At 37.5% G+C, this 20,828-nt stretch overlaps 1 protein-coding gene and 1 long non-coding RNA gene across 2 annotated transcripts; both read left to right on the top strand.

The window, feature by feature from the left end:
- Window positions 1-700: 700 nt before the first annotated feature.
- zmp:0000000881 (uncharacterized) lies at window positions 701-7,470 on the top strand. Its single transcript, XM_051866412.1, has 5 exons — window positions 701-855; window positions 3,975-4,129; window positions 4,218-4,356; window positions 4,898-5,005; window positions 5,354-7,470. Exons 2-5 carry the CDS (start codon window positions 3,984-3,986, stop codon window positions 6,203-6,205), a joined length of 1,245 nt encoding a protein of 414 aa, XP_051722372.1. The 5' UTR covers window positions 701-855; window positions 3,975-3,983; the 3' UTR covers window positions 6,206-7,470.
- Window positions 7,471-12,704: 5,234 nt separating this feature from the next.
- Window positions 12,705-13,829, top strand: LOC127497807 (uncharacterized). The gene is made up of 3 exons (XR_007925656.1): window positions 12,705-12,835; window positions 13,034-13,099; window positions 13,345-13,829. It is a non-coding gene; the product is annotated as an uncharacterized LOC127497807 (long non-coding RNA).
- Window positions 13,830-20,828: the final 6,999 nt, after the last annotated feature.

The following is a 20,828-nucleotide window of genomic DNA, read 5'->3' as shown; positions in this document are numbered from 1 at the left end:
TTTAAGTTTGTGACAAGCACATAAAATGTATTACTTTTTTTCATTGGAGTAATAATAAAGAAGCTGTCCTACATTCATTAGTCTCACTGTGTTGTGCCTGGAAAACTGCCACATCACCAAAAAAAAAAAGAAAAAAAAAGAAATTAATAAATGTATAGGCATCGGTATCGACGAGTACCAGAAAAAAAATATCAGTACTCGTACTCGGTCCTTAAAAAATGGTATCGGTGCATCCCTACTATACATATATAACAACAAAATCCTTTATATGTCCATACAAAATAATACGATTCCCTGCTGTTTTAGTCCTAATGTCACAGAAACAGAACAGGTTCAAAATGATCTTTGAGAACATTCTTGCTTAACACTGTCTTGTTCTGACTTGACTGAACATGAGTCTACTTTCATGAGAGTGTAATTTTTAGTTCAACCATAAAACCTATTGTAATCTATTTACGCACATCTCCTCTGGACACATTGTGAAATTAGGAAATAGAAGAGGAGATATTGCAGTCATGTTTTTTTTTCCCCTCTTCGTCTTACTTGAAGTCACTATAGTTTTAAAGAAGATCTCTCCTAAATATATTGTCATAAACAGGCATTTTATTTGAATGGACCCATGTAGCCTATACATCTCACATAACTTATTGACATTTCTTAGTACAGTCTCAGCTTTTTGTTGTCTGTTAACCCTCAACACTGTTTTTTCCCTTATCTGACTGGTTGTCATACTCAGGTGTCTTTCCAATGTTGAAACATGAGGGTGTGGTTATAGCAGGAAGATAATTAACAAGAACTGTGCCTGTTTTATTTGAGCACATTCAACGCCATCAGCCACAGGACCTGCTGATACAGGTAAGAGATTTCAATGAGCGGTGAAGCAAACTATTATTATGTTGTGTTATTATTATGAAGGACAGTGAAGGACAGCTGTTTCATTACAATTATATTAATGACATTGTTTATGTTACAGTTTCTTCTGGTTTATAGTTATCAAGGAACCATGTATTTTGTCTGTGTAATTGCTAAAATGTATTTGTGATGAACATGAACATAACTCTGAGGGTATGGGTGGAAACATGCTGAAACTATTTTGTTTCCAGGGGGTGGGGGTGGTTAGGAGGTAATCTAGGCCACCAAATATTCGGCCATACAAGAAATGATGACTTGATTTTATCCTGCATATGAAAGACTTCTTTTTCAATCCAGATCCAGTTTGACAGCATTTTCCCAGCAGCATGTACAGGCTCAATACAAGCAGGTTTTGCCCAAAGGCATTCCAGCAAAACTCCCTGTGTAAATGGATGTGTGCTAAATGAGTCTTTTAGCTGTAAAATCAAGTTTTTCTACGACATATGTGAAGGTTTTCATTCATCTTGATAATTAAAATGTCACGTAGTTTAGAAAAGCTATGTGACTTTATGGCTTTACAACTATGTAGACATTTCGAAACTTATCCATGTGATTATATAAGTTGGCTAATGGTGGGGATTTCCTGCAAACATACCAGGTGACCCATATTACATTTTATGTGCTGCTGGTAATGTCTATTTCAAGACACTCCTGTTTTGAATACATTTCACATGCATTTATCGATATAAAAACAAACAAAATGACTGGCAATGACATTTCTGCCAGATTTGATGGCAAACACATAGTTTAGGTTAGGTAATTCTACATCAGTGTTATTCACCTATCATTTCCCTCTGATTTTAGAGATAACTTATGGATGGGGACCGGGGTTAGGTTTAGGGGTAGGGATATGGTTAGACCGGAATGTTGTTCCAGGATCAACAAAATATGTTGACCCAGGGACACATCTAACTTGGCAAAGGCTTGTAGGCCAAAGTCTTGTGGGAATGTGATAATATGTCTTGGTCACAAGATCATTTTGTTGACTGTAACAACATCCTTATGTTGTGGCCACGTGATGTGAAGTTGTGGCCTCGAGATCGAGAGAATATAGGCCTACGAGAAAACATTTTTATCCATTCCACCCCACAGCCTTTTCAATCCATTCACTAAGCTTGTCTTTTTTAATGTAATATTTTATTAATATTATGCATACAATGCCCTCCATAAGTATTGGAACAGTAAAGACAAAATTGCCTTGTGTTAAAGGGTTAGTTCACCCAAAAATTAAAATTCTGTCATTAATTACTCACCTTCATGTCGTTCCACACCCGTAAGACCTTCATTCATCTCCGTAACACAAATTAAGATATTTTTGATAAAATCCGATGGCTCGGTGAGGCCTGCGTCGCCGGCAATAACACTCTAAGCTACTAAAAACATATTTAAAACAGTTCATGTGACTATAGTGGTTCAACTTTAATGTTATAAAGCGACGAGAATACTTTTTGTGCGCCAAAAATAACAAAATATCAACTTTATTCAACAATATCTAGTGATGGGCGATTTCAAAACACTGCTTCATGAAGCTTCGAAGCTTTAAGAATCATTTGTTTTGAATCAGTGTTTCAAAATCACATGATTTCAGTAAACAAAGCTTCCTTATGTCATAAGTGTTTTGAAACTTCAATAGTTCACTTGACTTTGGCAGTTTGATACACACTCCAAACCACTGATTTGAAACAAAAGATTCTTAATGCTTTGAAGCTTCATGAAGCAGTGTTTTGAAAACGGCCATCACTAGGTATTGTTGAATAAAGTCGCTATTTTGTTATTTTTGGTGCACAAAAAGTATTCTCATCGCTTTATAATATTAAAGTTGAACCACTGTACTCACATGAACTGTTTTAAATATGTTTTTAGTAGCTTTCTGGGCATTGAAAAAGGGAGTGTTACTGCTGGCGGTGTAGGCCTCACTGAGCCATCGGATTTTATCAAAAATATCTTAATTTGTGTTCTGAAGATGAATGAAGGTCTTATGGGTGTGGAATCATGAGGGTGAGTAATTAATGACAGAATTTTCATTTTTGGGTGAACTAACCCTTTAAACAGCCAATAATAAAAAGTGACATTCTGTACTTCTGCCTCATATTATAAAATGAAATATAAATTCCCGTAAAACTCCCGTAAGTGCACTTACAGGAAGAGTCTATATGGTACTGCACATAGGCCTATTAGATAATACAGAATGTTAATTAAGTAAAGACCTAATGAGATCAAGCTGAAACTAAAATAAATATACTCAGCAAAAACATAGGATCTCGAGGCAAAATAAAAATTACATCGTCAAAATGATCTTGACAAAACTGGCTGTGTCCGAAAGCTTAAAACTGCTGCCTTCGGAGGACGTATTCCAAGGTAGGAAGGCATCAAGGCATGTTTGAATTCAATGTTAGCATCACTTCCTGTCTCCTGAGATACCTTCATTTGATCAATTTCTTAAGGCAGCATAGATGTATACTTCACTGCCTTTGACAGGCTATCCCACAATAATGTGTGTTCCAATAAAGATGGCATCTGAAAATTGCGGTTGGTGAACATTTTTGACCAACATTTTCCACTTTTGATTTCTAGCAAGAAATAACTATTGTAGTATTCAAATATTTGCTTCGTTATCACCAAAGCTCGCTCTGCTTTGTTAAACTGTCACGCTTCTTTAGAAGTCTGTCTGAAATCAGTTTCAGCAGGTACCTTCTTGCGCAAACGCTATCTGCAAAATCATTGCCTGATAAGACAGTGAGGCAACAAGTCAGCTGTCTAAGCTTTCCGACGCAGCCAGTCAACCAAATATGTCCCTTCTGGTCACTGTAGGAAACATTTGAGTTTGGAGGGTTTACAGCAGGGGTGCCCAGCCCTGTTCCTGGAGATCTACCTTCCTGCAGAGTTCAGCTCCAGCCCTGCTCAACACACCTGTCTGTAATTATCAAGTGCTCCTGAAGATCTTAATTAGCTGATTCAGGTGTTTATCAGGGTTGGAGCTAAACTTTGCAGGTAGGTAGATCTCCAGGAACAGGGTTGGGCACCCCTGGTTTACAGTTTCTCATACTGCTATGTACTAACAGCATCACTAGATGGCGTACTCCACACAAACACTAGCTGCAGGCTGCTTTGGGAAAGTATACAAGGAGAAGTATGGAGACACATGGGCTGCTGTGAAGAGAGTTCCTCTTAGCCACATCAGCAGACAACAGCTGGAGAGAGAATGCAAAGTCTATCAGTATGTATATTTAATATTTCTTAATTTTAAACTATTGAGCTTGTAATTGTAAACATGAAACACACTTTTTTTTTTTTTTCAACCCCAGTAACGCTCGGCATCACAATGTGGTAAAGCTTCTCGGTGATCCTTGGCTAAAAGACTCCAAGTGGAATATTCCTTTGGAGTTCATCTTTGGGGAGGATCTTGAGACGACCATCTTCAAAGTTCAGCTTTCTAAAATACAGGTAAAGATGTGTGAAACAGCTCAGAAATTCAAATTCTCTCATACTTTTATTCATCCTAAGTGAAAGTGACATGTGAAGGCCAAGTATGGTAACCCATACTTGGAATTTGTTAGTGTTCCAGTTAGTGCACACACATCAGGAGTAGTGAACAAACACACACATGTAAACCGTGGACACACACACACAGAGCAGTGGGCAGCCAACCATGCTGTGGTGCCCGGGGAGCGACTGGGGGTTAGGGCATCTCAGTCATTTCTTGCCAGTATTGAGACTCAAACCTGCAACCTTCAGGTTACCAGTTTGACTCTCTAACAATTAGGCCATGACTGCCCCTACGTATATCAGGAGTTGTACTGGGGTCTTTGTATATTTGCTCATTATTTTATGAGGATGAAATGAGTGGCATGAGGAGGAGTAATTGATGACAAAATTTGCATTGTTGGCTGAACTATTCCTTTAATAAAATAGCATTATTGTATATTAAATAGTTTATGCATTATTGGTGCAAAAATTCAACAATGTCTTTTTGCGTGTTCTTCAGCTGACGCCAGCAGTGAGAGCCATAATCATCACTGGTATGTGTGAAGGTTTACTTTATCTGCACAGTAAAGACATCGTCCACCAAGACCTCAAACCTGACAACATCATGGTGAGCACAAACATTCATCAGTGGGCCAAGAAAATTAGTTTTTATTTGCTACTGGTCAGAGGTTACGTTTTCTTTTTAAAACATAGTGAAGTTCTCAACTAGGTTTCATTTATGTATCAACTTTGTCTTGAATGATGCTCTGAAAGTCCCATTAAAGAATTCAGTGAGCAATGATATTGAAATCTGTGACTTTTGATTACAGACTTTGTGCTCAAAAGTCTCAAATTTTTCTGCATTTGGTCTCATAAACATTGTGATATACAGACCAAGTAGTTAAATAGGTTTCATTTGATCAGTTTCTTTAATAGAACATAAGCAAAGAAACTGACTTCTCTCATCCCATTCCAGGTGGAGCATCAAACCCATCGTGCCGTGATCATTGATTTGGGACTGGCTAAATTCTTTAGAAATGGACTCAGCTCTGCAGTAAACTTGGGCAATGAAGCGTACTCGGCTCCAGAGATCCTGCAGATGAGTGGAGTTCGTGACAAGCGATCAGACGTTTGGGCCATGGGTAAAATCATAGCTGAACTCTGCGCCAGGGTCAGGTTACCCACCCAATCTGTGTCTGCCATCAAGATTCGTGAAACTCTCAAAGACCAGCCGTACTCTATTGCAGTGTCCAAGATGGTGGAAGTCAATCCCAATAACAGAACTACAATGGCTGGAGTCATCGCAGACATCAGGAGAGCTGGTTCAGCTCAACAGACAGACATCAGACCAAGAGACATCCAGAGAGACATTACAAGAGACCTACCAAGAGACATCCCAAGAGACTTCCATAGAGACCTCCCAAGAGACTTCCAAAGAGACATCCCAAGAGACTTCCCAAGAGACTTCCAAAGGGACATTACAAGAGACATCACAGTGGCACATGGAAATGAAATCAGGCCAAATCAAATGTTGTGTCCACCAGCAGCTCCTGTTAATAAGATGGAGGGGAGAAGATCTCCTTTGTTATATTATCGACAGGATCCACCTCCACAAAGAGAGATGGGAAAGGCATTAGTCCCGGTTAAAGGTCAGGCTTTAAACAATCAGCTGTCTCTGATGTCATTTCCTTGCCCTCTCCCAGAAACCGGAAAAGTGACGCAGGAACGCTACATCGAGGGGAAAGGAGCTCTAGAATATAAAGAGATCATCACGAAGGGAGGGAGAATCGTTAAATATGAGAAAGTGCAAATAACCAAAGAGTCTTAAAAATAACACTTGTGTTAGGAAAAAAAAAATGTTGTGTTGTTACATTGATTTTACATTGGTGATGTTTTTTTAAAGAAAGCACTGGCTGGTGACACTATCAAATTTTTATTTTAGGTTTTTGTCATTGTTAATATCCTGTTTATGTTCATTCATTATGGCCATTGATGTAAAGTACAAACACTTAAAATATAAAAAAAATCTGTTTTTTTTGTACTTTTTCCTATGTCTAATAATTTGTAGTATATCACACAGTGTATTGAGGATGCTGAAATTAGTGTGTTAATTGACGAATACACTACTCAAAATCTACCAATACTGACAAGACTTTGAAAAGTTGTGAAAACGCATGTGTTATATTTATAGAACCAAACAGCAGGTATGAACTAGAGGCCTGTTGCATGAAGCTAGTTGAACAAATTCTGAGTTTCAGAGTAGGTTTAGAGTTGACAGATCCATATAAATCCAACCTGGTTTAGATCAGGATCAGCAGTCTCACAACGCTCGGTATAAACTTTCCCTATCAACTCAGGTTTAATCCAGAGTTTGCAATTAATTCTGAGGCAGTTTGATTCACTTCTTGCGAGAGCCAGCTGCTGAAGATTAAGAGATCATTATGAAAAATAACATGAAATTAAACACATCTACAAGGAAGGAATAAACTGCTGTTGCATCGAAAGTTTGAGAAGGCAGCTGAAAGAAAATATGACTATATTACAAAGTTTAATATTAATTGTAAACTAATATAATTATTGTATAAATATATATCAATTATACATAATTACAATTTATATAATATAAATATAAATAATTTGCAGCAAAAGAGCAATTTTGTCTCTGACTTTCTTTCACTCTAAACTTTAATTTGGAGCAAGAGATACAGGGGGAGTAGCTTTATTGCATCAGATATGTGTCACTTCACTCGCAGCTGGTCCAGTTTGGGTTTGCGATCTCTAACCCAGAATAAAATCTGCTCCAGAGCAGGTTAGCCATGTAGCGTAAGTTGGTGATAAAACCCACTAAAAGCCAATCCACCTTCTTGAGCCTGAAAAAACAGAGCTTCCTCAAACTAATTTTGAACTTACCTGGAGTGCTTTTTCTTAGTGTCTGTTTCCATAGTAAATCATTGATTTGTCGCTCTGTTCAGAACAGTGGCAGCTCATCAGGGGAGGCAAGGGAGGCACAGCCTACCCAAAATTGAGGAGAAAATGGGAGAAAGATTGTTATTGTTGATTGAATGTTAATAAAATTCCCAGTTATTCGTTTCATTTCATGTCTCAGAATGTGTGTTTTTGTTTGTAATTTCACCGCTGTGTAACACCATAACATGTTATTGAAAATCGAAAGCAACACTGTGTGGAGGTGAAGTTAAGACCTCCCATAATTCCAAACTCATTCACGGCATCATCAAGCCCCGCCTTTGTGAATCAACAGCTGAAATGCATTATTTTCCAGTTTTCCTGTTATCACTGTAAAGCTGCTTTGAAACCATCTGTATTGTATAAAGTGCTATATAAATAAACTTTACTCCTTTATTATTTCGAAAAAGTGACCTCTAGCGGCGAAACTTACATACCGTGCCTTTGAAGAAAAAAAATGAGGATTGTAAATTGATTCCATGGTGACTTTAAGACATTAAAACAGTTTTAATATGATCTTATAATAAAACTATAGGAATAACAAAAACATTTACATAAAAGTGCCCATAGTTGAAGAAAGTGGGTTTTTATTATGCCGGAAAAATCTTGGAACAATAAGGAGCCCTGCACATCACATGCAAGAAAAAAAAAATTAAATCGTGCGCACGATTTACTATTTCGTTCCCTCGATTTATAAATCATGCGCATGATTTATAAATCGAGGAACTAAATAGTAAATCGTAAGCACGTGCGTAAATCATGCGCACGTTTTAGTAAATCGAGGGAACGAATGAATAAATCGTGCGCACGATTTAGCCTACTATTTTTTTTCTGCATGTCATGTCTGGGGCTCCGTAGAACAAAACATCAGCTTGTGCTGTGTTCGAAATCGCCCCCTATACCCTCATTCACTATTCCCTACATCACTCCACTAATATAGTCCACTGAAGGAGTGAATGAAAACGAGTGAGTGAATTCGGACACTGAGTGCACCGGAGGGGCTGCCGCTTTTGCATAGTTTGTGCCTGCTGTTTAACATTTTAGCAAACTGGCAGCCCCAGTAGTAAGATGAAAAGATTAATGTTGAACTCTGTCATGGAAACTAGCATGCATAATCCGTAATTAAACAATTTAATAATCAATTAAAAAGGAATTTATACCTGTATAAATATCATTCTGTAGCCACATTGGATCAGCGGTTTGGAAAATGTATGCGGGCGCCATCTTCAGGCGAGACGCGGGAATTCATCCAAGTTCAACACGCGACTCTCACAGTACATTATGGGTATTCTCTAGCCGTTGAGCGCATAGACACTACAGGTGCTGGTCATATAATTAGAATATCATCAAAAAGTTCATTTTTTTATTATAAATTATTTTTAAAAATGAAACTGTCATATATTCTAGATTCCCTACATGTAAAGTAAAACATTTCAAAAGTTTTTTTTTTTAATTTTGATGATTAGAGCGTACAGCTCATGAAAGTCCAAAATCCAGTATTTCAAAATATTAGAATATTTCCTAAAATCAATCAAAAAAATGGATTTGCAAAACAGAAAAGTTAAAGTTCTTTAAAGTATGTTCTTTTGTGCACTCAATACTTGATCGGCAGGACATATTACAGCAAATGACTTGCTCCTAGCCCAAATTACTGCATCAGTGAAGTGTGGCATGGAAGTGATCAGCCTGTGGCACTGCTGAGGCACTATTGAGCCTTCAGATCATCTGTATATTGTTGGATCGACTGTTTCTCATCTTTCTCTTGAAAATATCCCATAGATTCAGGTCAGGCATATTGGCTGGCCAATAAAGCACAGTAATATCATGGTCAGCAAACCACTTGGAAGTGGTTTTTGCACTGTGGGCAGGTGCTAAAGTCCTGCTGGAAAAGGAAATCAGCATCTCCATAAAGCTTGTCAGCAGATGGAAGCATAAAGTGCTCCAAAATCTCCTGGAAGATGGCTGCATTGACTTTGCACTTGATAAAACACAATGGACCAACACCAGCAGACGTCACGGCCCCCCCAAATCATTATTGACTTCAGAAACTTCACACTAGACTTCAAGCAGCTTGGATTCTGTGCCTCTCCAGTCTTCCTTCATACTCTGGGACCATGATTTCAACATGAAATGCAAAATTTACTTTTATCTGAAAAGAGGACTTTCGACCACTGTTCACTGTCCAGTTCTTTTTCTCCTTAGCCCAGGTAAGATGCTTCTGACGTTGTCTCTGGTTCAGAAGTGGCTTGGTAGTCCTTTTCCTGAAGATGTCTGAGTGTGGTGACTCTTGATGCGCTGACTCCGGCTTCATTCTACTCATTGTGAAGCTCTCCCAAGTGTTTGAATCAGCTTTACTTGACAGTATTCTCAAGCTTGCGGTCATCCCTGTTGCTTGTGCACCTTTGCCTACCCAATTTCTTCCTTCCAGTCAACTTTGCATTTAATATGCTTTGATACATCACTCTGTAAACAGCCACCCCATTCAGTAATGACCTTCTGTGACTTACTCTCTTTGTGGAGGGTGTCAATGATTGTCTCCTGGACCATTGCCAAGTCAGCAGTCTTCCCCATTAGTGTGGTTTCAAAAAACAAAAGATACCCGGATTTTATACTGTAGGGATGGTCATTTAATGAAACTCAAATGTAAATATTCTAATATTTTGAGATACTGGATTTTGGACTTTCATTAGCTGTACGCTCTAATCAACAAATTTACAAAAAAAAAACTTTTGAAATGTTTTACTTTACATGTAGGGAATCTAGAATATATGAAAGTTTCATTTTCTAAAATAATTTACAATAAAAAAATGAACTTTTTCACGATATTCTAATTATATGACCAGCACCTGTATAATAAACACTAGACTGTTGATGCGAGTCCGCCATATTGTGCGGGGCAAGACTGCGCTGTTAACAAATGCAAGTAAACGAGCGAGCTGCGGTTTTTCTGGATAAAAACAAAAATAACGTTTACATTTATCAAACGATTTCAGTGGTTTATAATGTACGTGGTGTACAAAAAGTTCTAGTTCATTAAAATCTCTATAGTTAGATATAAAATATTTATTTTAATAAGAAATTGTCAAAGCTCAGGCTTGTCATGTATTTGGCTGCTTTATTCTTGCATAAGAATTGTGAAAACACCCATACTGAGATATAATTAAATTTTCACATTAAATGAAATAAAGTTTTCTTATTGTGGAAAATGCATTTTCTGTCTTAAACCCAATTTTAGCTTTTCTTGAGCTTAGAATTGACCACCATTGATAAAATGAAAAAAATCATAAAATGCAAATCACAGGCTGCTTTCTGTATTTTTATAGCACTAAGAAAATAAAGATGCATATTTAAACTTCAGGAAATGTAGTTTATAAAATAAGATATAATATAACCTAAAACTATATTAGAAATCATGTAAACTCATGTTTCAACTTTCACAGCTAATTAGCGACATTGCTAGCTATTTTAGTCAGACTGACTCCGGTGGCCAACTACTATCAATATAATGATATAATGACCAAATACAACCAGAAACAAATGTTAAGTCTTACCTGTGAAAGGTCATTCCCCGAGACCTGTTTTCAATTGTGCAGCGATTTGTACAGCCCCAAGCAGCACACGAAGCAGGCATTTTTCTCAGTTCCAGTTATGAGCATTATGGGAACGTTGCCCCGCACAATATGGCGGCGCCGTTGACGTACGGTCCAGCGGCTAATAGGGCGTCTAGTGTTTATTATAATGTCTATGGTTGAGCGTACATCAGTTGTACACTCGTTATTGCAGTGCATTGTGGGATTGAATGAGTGCACTCAATAACGTCCATTATGGTTTCGGAGACCACTACAAATGGCTGTCCCCTCAAATAGTGCCCTATTTAAGGGCATAGGGGGCGATTTCGGACACAGCCTTGGAAAAAAGTTGGTTATATAGGCAGAAACTAACAAACTAATGAGCAACAGCTTTAATGCAATCAGTGGTGAAACCAGGCAGAAGATAATAGGAGATGAAATCCTTGAGGGAGTGACAACAGTCTGTGATGGAGTGCCCTCTTGTGTCAATCACCTAGCTGGTGACTGTGACACACACACACACACACACACACACACACACACACACACACACACACACACACACACCTGTTCCCTGTACAAATACAAACACACATATATTTACATTAATGCTTGTTGCTTGAAGCAAATTAAAACATCATTAAAAAAATGAATGTTTTTAAATGATTAAACAAACTAAAGTAAACATCACTTGTGCTCAAGTAAAAAGTCCCCCTGTAGTTTTATCTCTTAAAACTTATCTTTGATCACCAAAATTTCATATTTAAAAGTTTTTTTCCTGTAAAAAAAAAAGGCTTGAATATAACTCGACACCCTTGCCTCATTTATTATATGCGTATCTATGAATATGCTAATTAGTCCTGCCTCCACTTACTCGCACAAGCTCAGAGATCCACTCGGTCAACTTACCAAGGTAAACGTTGCACAATGGTATCGCTTTTTACGTCGGAAACAAATAAAGGTAATTAATATGATTAGTCTTTTGCTTGACTATGTTATCAAACAGCTAATAATGTGTTGCTAATGTTACACAAACCATGTTCCCGTTCACGAGTCAGCTGTCTTCTAAAAATCAGTATCCTTAGAAATGCTTTGAACAGCTCAGGACGTCAGTGGAGATAGGCATATATTTCATCATAACATTGTAATATACATCATACACCCGCTATATAGCTAAATGTACCCGTTTCTTTTTTTTTTTTTTAATCAACAGATAAATACTGGGATAACCTTCTCTTGAGACTGCTTCAGAGTGGTCATAGTTAATGATATGCTAAAGCCCGCCAGCACGTTGACGTGATTGGTTACAAGGTAGTTTGTGACGTCAGAAACACCAGCGATTTCAAACCGTGTTTTTTAAACTGGCTTTGGATCACTGCAGTTTTAAAGAGAAAATACTCAGCAATTGTGCACATGTTTGTCTTAAAGCATATTAAAAACACCACATAGACATATAAACAACATTAAAAACTTTCACCACGGGGGACTTTAACTTAACCTTCAACAGAAAACAACATATAACCTGCCTTTAAATTTAAACGTGTCAATTTGTAACTACTGCAACATTTTGCAATACATTCGAATGTTGAAGCCTCCCTAAAAAGAGCCTAGTAATCTTTCAGCCTCTCTCATTTACATAAAAGATCCTCTTACAATTACATATTTTGCTGGTCATGCAAACACCTCAGCCTGTTTGGATTATGTAGAAAAAAATCCCAGAACACTTTTCTGTCCCAGACCTCATTAATTTCAGCAGCAGCCTTGCATGTCTGTACTTTCAGTTTCATTCTGAATGCATTTACTTGGATATTATTGATAGTGGGTGGAGATGTTATTCCTTGAGACTTAACATTTCAGTCTCTGTTGAAGGTAATTCAGTTAGCTTCCACGGGTTTGAAGAGGTGCTTGAGGACTGGACAAAGACTGTGAGTAAATAAATATAGTATAAATAAATAAATATAGAGTAAATATAATGTTCATAAAACATGTCTTGTTATAAATAAATGTAAATAGGCTACTTGAGTTTCTTTTTTTTTATCTTTAATGAAATTAAACTAGATGATATATATCTATGTCTATATACAAATACATAAATAAAGAAAACCAATGTATCATCATTACAGACATCTCCAATAATGAACCATCAGCCAAGCAAATGTTATGTCAAGAATGAAGAACCTCATTTACAGGTAAGGGTGTCTGAAATATGTTAAAATGTTTATTTACAAACAGTGAATTTAATGAACTGAAATAAATCACAAATGAATGGCAAGGAGATAGTAGAAAGGTCTCAAAAATTACTCCAGCCGTCATGTTAATATAGATGCTCAGTATCTGTATCTAAAATCCAATAATGCCATAAGACTTACTTACCAAACATATATATGTAGATGGTGTATGAACCCATCACCTATTTCTCTCATCCTCCTTTTAGATGAGCAACGCATTGCTTCCATCACACCAAACCAATAATGTCCAGATAACCATGCACAAGCCAAGAAATGGTGTAATGACTCACTACCGCAACAATATGCAGAATGGCATTCAAACATATTCTATGGAAATCCGGAAGAATGGCAGAACTGTTGCCCGTGAAGAAGTCAATATTTATTCAACAAATTAAAAGTTCGATTTTGTTTTGGAACTAGATTACAGTATTCCATCTGAAATACAAAGAATATTCATTTTGATGGGTCTCTTTTAATATAACCTAGATGATTTTTGTTATCAATATGAATCATTAATATAGGATGTAAAATGTAACATCTAAGATTTAAAAGAAAAAATTATGTAAGAAACGCTGAACTGCTTCAAGAGTATACAGTGTTAGCAGATAAAACATGCTGTTAATCTTCAATAATTTTGCCTATTTTGTGAACAATTTGAAGTGAAACTGAATAAATGGCCAAATCAAACTAATTTGTGTGTATGTTTATTTTAAATCCTGAATGAAAGACTTGCACCATTTATAGATCCCACTTTACATGTCAAACATTTAAATTATATGGGTTTGGTCTCTATAATGCAGCTAACATAGTTGTAACTTAATTTAACACTCTGCAACAGCCGAGTTGGGAGGTTCCCACTCAGGCCCGACCTGCTGAATCAGGCCCGGGGCATGATTTGGCATCCCCGTCTGGATTTATGGAAACTGTGGGTGTTGCCCCTGAGCGGAGCGCGTTAATGTGTTCTGGTCTTTCGGCTGAGATTACTGACACTATTCTTAACTCTAGGGGCCCCTCTACAAGGTGTTTAACACATTGACGTGTAAAAATTGTCTGATATGTCACCTGAATGCATTACACACAGTTAAACGTGCTGAGAAGATGCTACCATTTTATGCGATCACAGATAACTCGTGCATCGCAGCACACAAGAGCTTTGAGGCAGTCTGTCTCAATCGAGATGTGTTATGGGCTGCCCTCGTCAGGCTCCACGACAGGTGCAGCATTTGGTTAAAGCCTACGCTTATATCCATCGCCAACTGTAAGCTCTTTCAGTAACTGTGGTCTACTAAAAGCCTCAAAGGCAACAGGTCTAAAGTGAAGAGGACAAAGACGCGGGTCTTTAAGAAGTTTTATTCAACCACATTCTTCACAACTTCCCATTCTTTTCTCCTCTTACCGCTAGTAAAGCAGTAAAGACTAACACCACTTCTTTTGTTGCCCACCGACTGAAAATTACAACCAAAAGCTGCACAATGTGGCATCGTATATTATATTCCGAGTTGTGTTGCTGTAGAAATAGCAACAGGGCAGCGTCAGTTGCCACCATTGTCCAAATATGTCATGGATTTTTTGAATAACGTAAATCTTTCTTGGGTTTTCTACTACATATGTCAATAAAAAACATAATTTACGTTATATTAAGCCATACAAGTCCAAATACCAGGGGTTCCCTTTAAGAAAATAGAGGACCTGCAGGCTCTTTCAATCAGCCCTTCTTGTATGGACTTTGCCTCAGGGCTGGTTAAAGTCTTGCTGCGACCTAGGCCTGGGTATATTCCTAAAAAGGTCGGGTTGACCCCATTTGGCTTCCAGCAGGTGGTCTTCGAGGCTTTTTCCTCTGCTGATTCAGGGACTGGGAGTGATGTATGACCTCTTAAGCCGCAGTCAATACTTTGAAGGTGCGAAATTTCATCGGATGCTGCAACGGTCGTGATATGACGTCACGGCCTACAGCGTCTTTTTTATCAACGTGAATTCAACATATAACCATAGACTGTAAAAATAACATATTGTAATACATTCAAAATGTTAAAATATATAACCTCAACTTTACTGCAAAAATGTAATTCTTTTAATGCAGCCAAGAGGTCATGACCTGACGAATCGATCTTCTACATGATGCGAATTCGCAGGTCAGAGTTCACCAAACATGAACTTTGGAACGCAGCGAAATGCAAAACTTTTCGCACAAGCTTGTGTTTCCTGTTCGACGCATTCGCATTCATATGAATGGAAGTCAATGGGACGAAAAGTGCAGTGAGAACGCTGAAGATCTATGTCGGCCACACAGTCCAGTGGCGTAGATCTGACCAACTGTTTGTGTCCTTTGGCGGTAAAAACAAAAAAGCTGCTGTCACCGAGCAGAGAATGTCTCGTTGGGTTATCAAGGCTATCTCTGCAGCCTATGAGGTGTGTGGCATGACTTCGCCTCTAGGTGTGCATGCTCATTCCACCAGAGAAATGGCTTCTTCTCAGGCTCTCTTTAAAGGCTCTTCGTTGGAAGATATTTGTGTTGCGGCAGGATGGTCCTCTCCGAACACCTTTATCAAGTTCTATAGTCTGGACGTGAGAATGGCTCCTGGCTCCGAGGTTTTATCTGCTTGAGCAGACTCTTTCCCCAGTCTTCCAGCTATCTTCAGGTACATGAAGGTGTTAGGGTATGTAACCTTGGTTCCCTGAACGGGGAACTAGACGCTCAGTCTTTCCCATACCTTTTAATAAGTTGTTCTGATGGAAATCTGATGAAATTTTGCATAGCACACTGATCGTGAGCATACTCTGAGCATATTTCTCAGGGTGGTGCTAAGCGCACCTGGTCAATAAAATGGCATGATGGTATAAGGGCTTCAGACATTCATGACACCGAAGGTGTTCCCATAGCAACGGTATGCAGTGTCTCGTTCCCTATTAAGGGAACCAAGGTTACATACGTAAAAGGATGCTTCTATGAAAGTAAAACTGGAAATCGAGGGTAACACGGATATGATATTGACAGACAATGAAATGACACGGTCCATGTCCTGGTAAAAATTGCTGAATTCTCTGGATTTAAACATTGTTGGAAATGTTTGGGATAATGTAAGTACACAAGTCAACAAAATATATAGGGCCTAACATTGTTCTAGTGGTTTTAGATATTGTGCCTTTAAATCTTAAATCAAAGTGCAATTAGGGGTTGTCAGGGTATGCTGTTTATCCTGTGTTTTTTTCTTTTTTGTCAATAATATTATTATCATGCATTGCCTATTGGTAAGTAAATAAGTAAAGCTTTATTTATATGGCACCTTTTAAAAACAGTGTTTACAAATGTATGGTTTCACAAAAAAATAAACCGGCGAACAAAAACATACATACATAATAATATATAATATAATAATAAATGAAAATAATATAATAAAATGAAAAAAAAAAACAATACAATTAAAGATAAATAAAATAAAATCCTCAAAGAAAGGCCCTAGTTAAAAAATGTGCTTTGATATGCTTTATAAAAATGAATACTGAGTAGGGCGACAAGAAGATCACGTTCAAATATGATTCCAAAGTTCTTAACCTGATTATTGACTTGATAAACAGTCAAGATATGGAGCTATAGAGGTTATCTGTGCATCATTACCAGTAAAAAGTAATTCAGTCTTATCTTTATTAAGCTGTATAACATTTTAAAACTATCTATGCAGACCAGTTGTCAGGGTTATGTTAAGTTTAGTTTTTATTTCCTTTCAGTTTTTTTCTTAACCAAACCTTGCTATTTGCATTAGTTACTAATTAGTTTCACCTGTGTCTAGTTTAGTTGCCTTTGTTTGTCCCCTGATTATATAACCCTGTTTTTCTGTTAACCCTGTTGGTTCTTGTCTTTGTTTTTGTGTGTGGTTTTTCTTGAATGGCCTCCTGCATATTTGATTTGTTTATTAAAGATAATAGTTGTATTCTTCTTCACGCGTGTTTGATTACCACAGCAATTGTGACACCAGCAGGGTGGAAACTAGTGATGGGAAGTCCGATTAATTTCAGTGAATCGGTTCTTTTGGACAGTTTGTTTCAATTAAGCGGTGTGGTGACGAATTGGGTCCTCCACGAAATCGGGTCTCCAATAGGATCCCAAGCTCAAATTACTTTTATTAGGCACTCTCTTTAGCGTCTGTTTACAATACAAAATCATGTTATGATAAATGCTGTTGAACTATGTTATAATAACCATTAATGTCTGTATTGGTTAGCTTATGTACTAGCAGATACCCGATTAGCCTGATAGATTAGTTTACACACGCATATCCAGGTTAAAAAAAAAAAAAGTGCTTTATTTCAGTACTGTCACAGTCTCCGTCTGTCCTGGACTCCATCTCCCATCATCCTCCCTGGCCCTCACCTGCACTCACTCCACCATCAGCTGATCACACACACCTGTTCCCTGTCTGCACCTCATCACACAGGACTTTTGAGCACATCACTCACCTCCCTCAGTTGTCCAGTCACTGTTCTATGTTGGATGTGTTAATCTGCTGTTTGTATTTTGGATGTTACCTGCCTGTTTTGATTTATCATTAAACCTTTGAGTTCTTTTGAAACCTGCTTCTCCTGCCCACTTCCTCCTGTGGTCACATACTGTGACAAGTACACTTAGTACACTTCCATAATTTACTTAAGGTGCTCTATTTTCGTGCACTAATTTTGTACTTAATATACAAAAAAATCTTCTTTAGTACTTCTTAAGATAATCTTAAGAACATCTAAGTGTTTTGAGACACCCTGAATATGAACTAAAATGTGCTTTTAACATACTATCTCTGTATTAAATTTACTTAGGTACCATTTGTATTACACTTGAACCCATCTTTCATACACTTTTAAATATAGAAGTTCTGTGATTAACAAAAGTTTATGGTAACTACATATAGGTTTTGTCTATCAATTTCATTCTTACAAATTAGCACAACTTTTATGAATTTTGCTTATTTTTTCTTAAAGAGCGTGATGGATTGTAGGGCGATAGAAGATTGGTTAAATGCACAGGAGCTAAACCATTTAGGGCCTTATAGGTCAGTAGAGCTTCCGATAACTCTTTCAGTTTTTATCTACAAAACATTTTCCCTGAAAGTTTGTGTTAGAATAGTTTACAAGACTGCAATAAAATGAGGCTGTAAAAGTGAAGTGCTGTTGTTATTTTTTTAAATGGTATTCAGATTGCAGTCATTAGTTTACAATTGTTTTAGAGCGTGTGCTATGTTACAATTTTACCTGTTTCATTTCTCGGAAAGAAACCCTTTAATTTAAGCCGTTCAGTGTTATAAGCACATAAAATCTTATTTTATCGCTTGCCAATGGTTAAAATGTAACATTAATGACAGATGCACAAGATTTCATTTCTGTGAGGAGCATCCTTGTATGTTACTGCATTAATCATTTACAATATACTTACATGAAACTGTCTGCCATTGTCAAAAATAATAATTGAAACTAGAAAATATAGTTTGTAAAAAAAAAAAATAAATAAATCTAAAAATAATGTATTGCATTGTTAAGTTCATGGTTTAAGTTCAAGTCTCACAGTTACAGAGACAGTAACAGACTGTTTCTGTAAATGCTTTCAGTTTCTTTCTCAGCACCAGGAACATTGTATGCTGACAGATGAGTGGAGATATTGTCATTTTAGGCTTACAGAGATCTCTGTGCAACACAAGTAAAGTCAGTTTGCCTTTACTTCCTTAATCTTCTTTAAGCGCAAAGGACCAACTGTGTATGTGCTGGAAAAAAGAGAGTCAATAGTTTCTGTTGTAACACTGAGTTCTTCTAAGATATTTGGTATGCTAAGGAGATGAAACTGTTCCGGAAGATTATTTATAAAACAATCTTTAGAGGTAGAAGTGATAGTTCTACCATATTTGTAACAAATGGGCTCAAATGCATTTGCTATTTAAACAACGTGGCGCAAGATGTGAAAATGATAACTGTGTTGGGTTGAAACTAGCAAAAAACACTTGCGTCGCGCCATTGTGCTCAGTGTATGATAGGGCCCTCAATGTTTAAGGAATTATGGGAACAAACAGGATAACAGAGGCCTCTGGTGGTGGAAAAGCAAATTAATGAGAGAGTATGATTGTGTTACTACTTTAGGCTCAGGAATCACTTCTTTGTAATTTATTCAGTATTGTATAATGCATGATATGATAGTCACCGATAATACTGAGGATAACTATGAACACAAACACCAGCAATCCGAAAAAAAAAGTTTGATGAAACAATGAGGGTGGAGGATCCTTGAAGATAATTGGCCTGAGGACTTTGCAAGTCATAATCCACCCCTGCCTGGTTGATCCAGCCAATAATATGTGCTTGTGCTGCATAACATGAGAATGAACTTAAGCGGTTCTCGCATGTCAAGCAAACATGCTTGAGCTTCCATTTACCACAACTGATGTGTGAGTTGATGAATGTTTATATGTGAATAAAAGCCTAAATTCAATCTGGCTTCTGGTAGTTTTGTCTATGGAGGGACAGAAAGCTCTCAGATTTTCGTTCGTGTTCCAAAGATGAAAGAAAGACTTACTGGGTTTGGAACGACATGAGAGTGAATAACTAATGACAGAATTTTGGGTGAACTAACCCTTTATAAGCTTTTCTCTTACAAGACTCACCATTCTTCCAAAAAATAACTAGAAGTTGTCTGTCCTCCTGTAGCTTTCTTTCCCCCTCTCACTTCTGCTGTTTTTGATAACCCGATTAACCCTTCTTTACACGCAGCACTCCACATGCTGAATTTGACCGACAGCGCTGGACTACAAGACCAAACCACTTTCCCTTTTGATACAGGGGACCGCTAACATGGGAGGGCACACACCGCCAGTAAAATAAAGAACATTTCTATTTTTTACGGACTGAAAATGAGTCTTGCAAAATTTTATTCCTACAGATAGCATGTTATTATAACAATGTTATGTTGTCATAATAATATTGTAGATTATCAATATATCTTTGTGGGCCCACCTCTATTAGGGCCCCTGTTACTCAGTTCCACTATTTCCACTTGCCTGTCCGACTCCCCTGCTTGTCCCAATAAGCCACGCAGGCGCACATGGCTGATACAGAAACTGAAACTCAGCAGGAATGAGCGAATAGATGTAGCCTATCAACTCTTTCAATAGATGACTTCACAGCCCTAATTAAAATAATTTGTATGGTTGATTATTTCACTCTTTGTTTATATTATATAATATTTTATGACTTTTCATATTTTACTGTTGATAGTCTAGAAAAGGGGGTAATTAAAGGAACACTCCACTTTTTTTGAAAATAGGCTCATTTTCCAACTCCCCTAGAGTTAAACAGTTGAGTTTTACCGTTTTCGAATCCATTCAGCTGATCTCCGGGTCTGGCGGTAGCACTTTTAGCATAGCTTAGCATAGTTCATTGAATCTGATTAGACCGTTAGCATCTCGCTAAAAATTGACCAAAGAGTTTCAATATTTTTCCTATTTAAAACTTGACTCTTCTGTAGTTACATCGTGTACTAAGACCGTCGGAAAATGAAAAGTTGTGATTTTCTAGGCCGATATGTCTAGGAACTATACTCTCATTCCGGCGTAATAATCAAGGAACTTTGCTGTCGTACCATGGGTGCAGCAGGCGCAATGATATTACGCAGCGCCTGTGACCCCCTGCTTGCACAGGGAGCATGCCTTGCAACCATGGA

This window comes from Ctenopharyngodon idella, chromosome 16, assembly GCF_019924925.1.
Source record: "Ctenopharyngodon idella isolate HZGC_01 chromosome 16, HZGC01, whole genome shotgun sequence".
NCBI lineage: Eukaryota > Metazoa > Chordata > Actinopteri > Cypriniformes > Xenocyprididae > Ctenopharyngodon > Ctenopharyngodon idella.
This window is presented reverse-complemented; position numbering and strand designations above follow the sequence as displayed.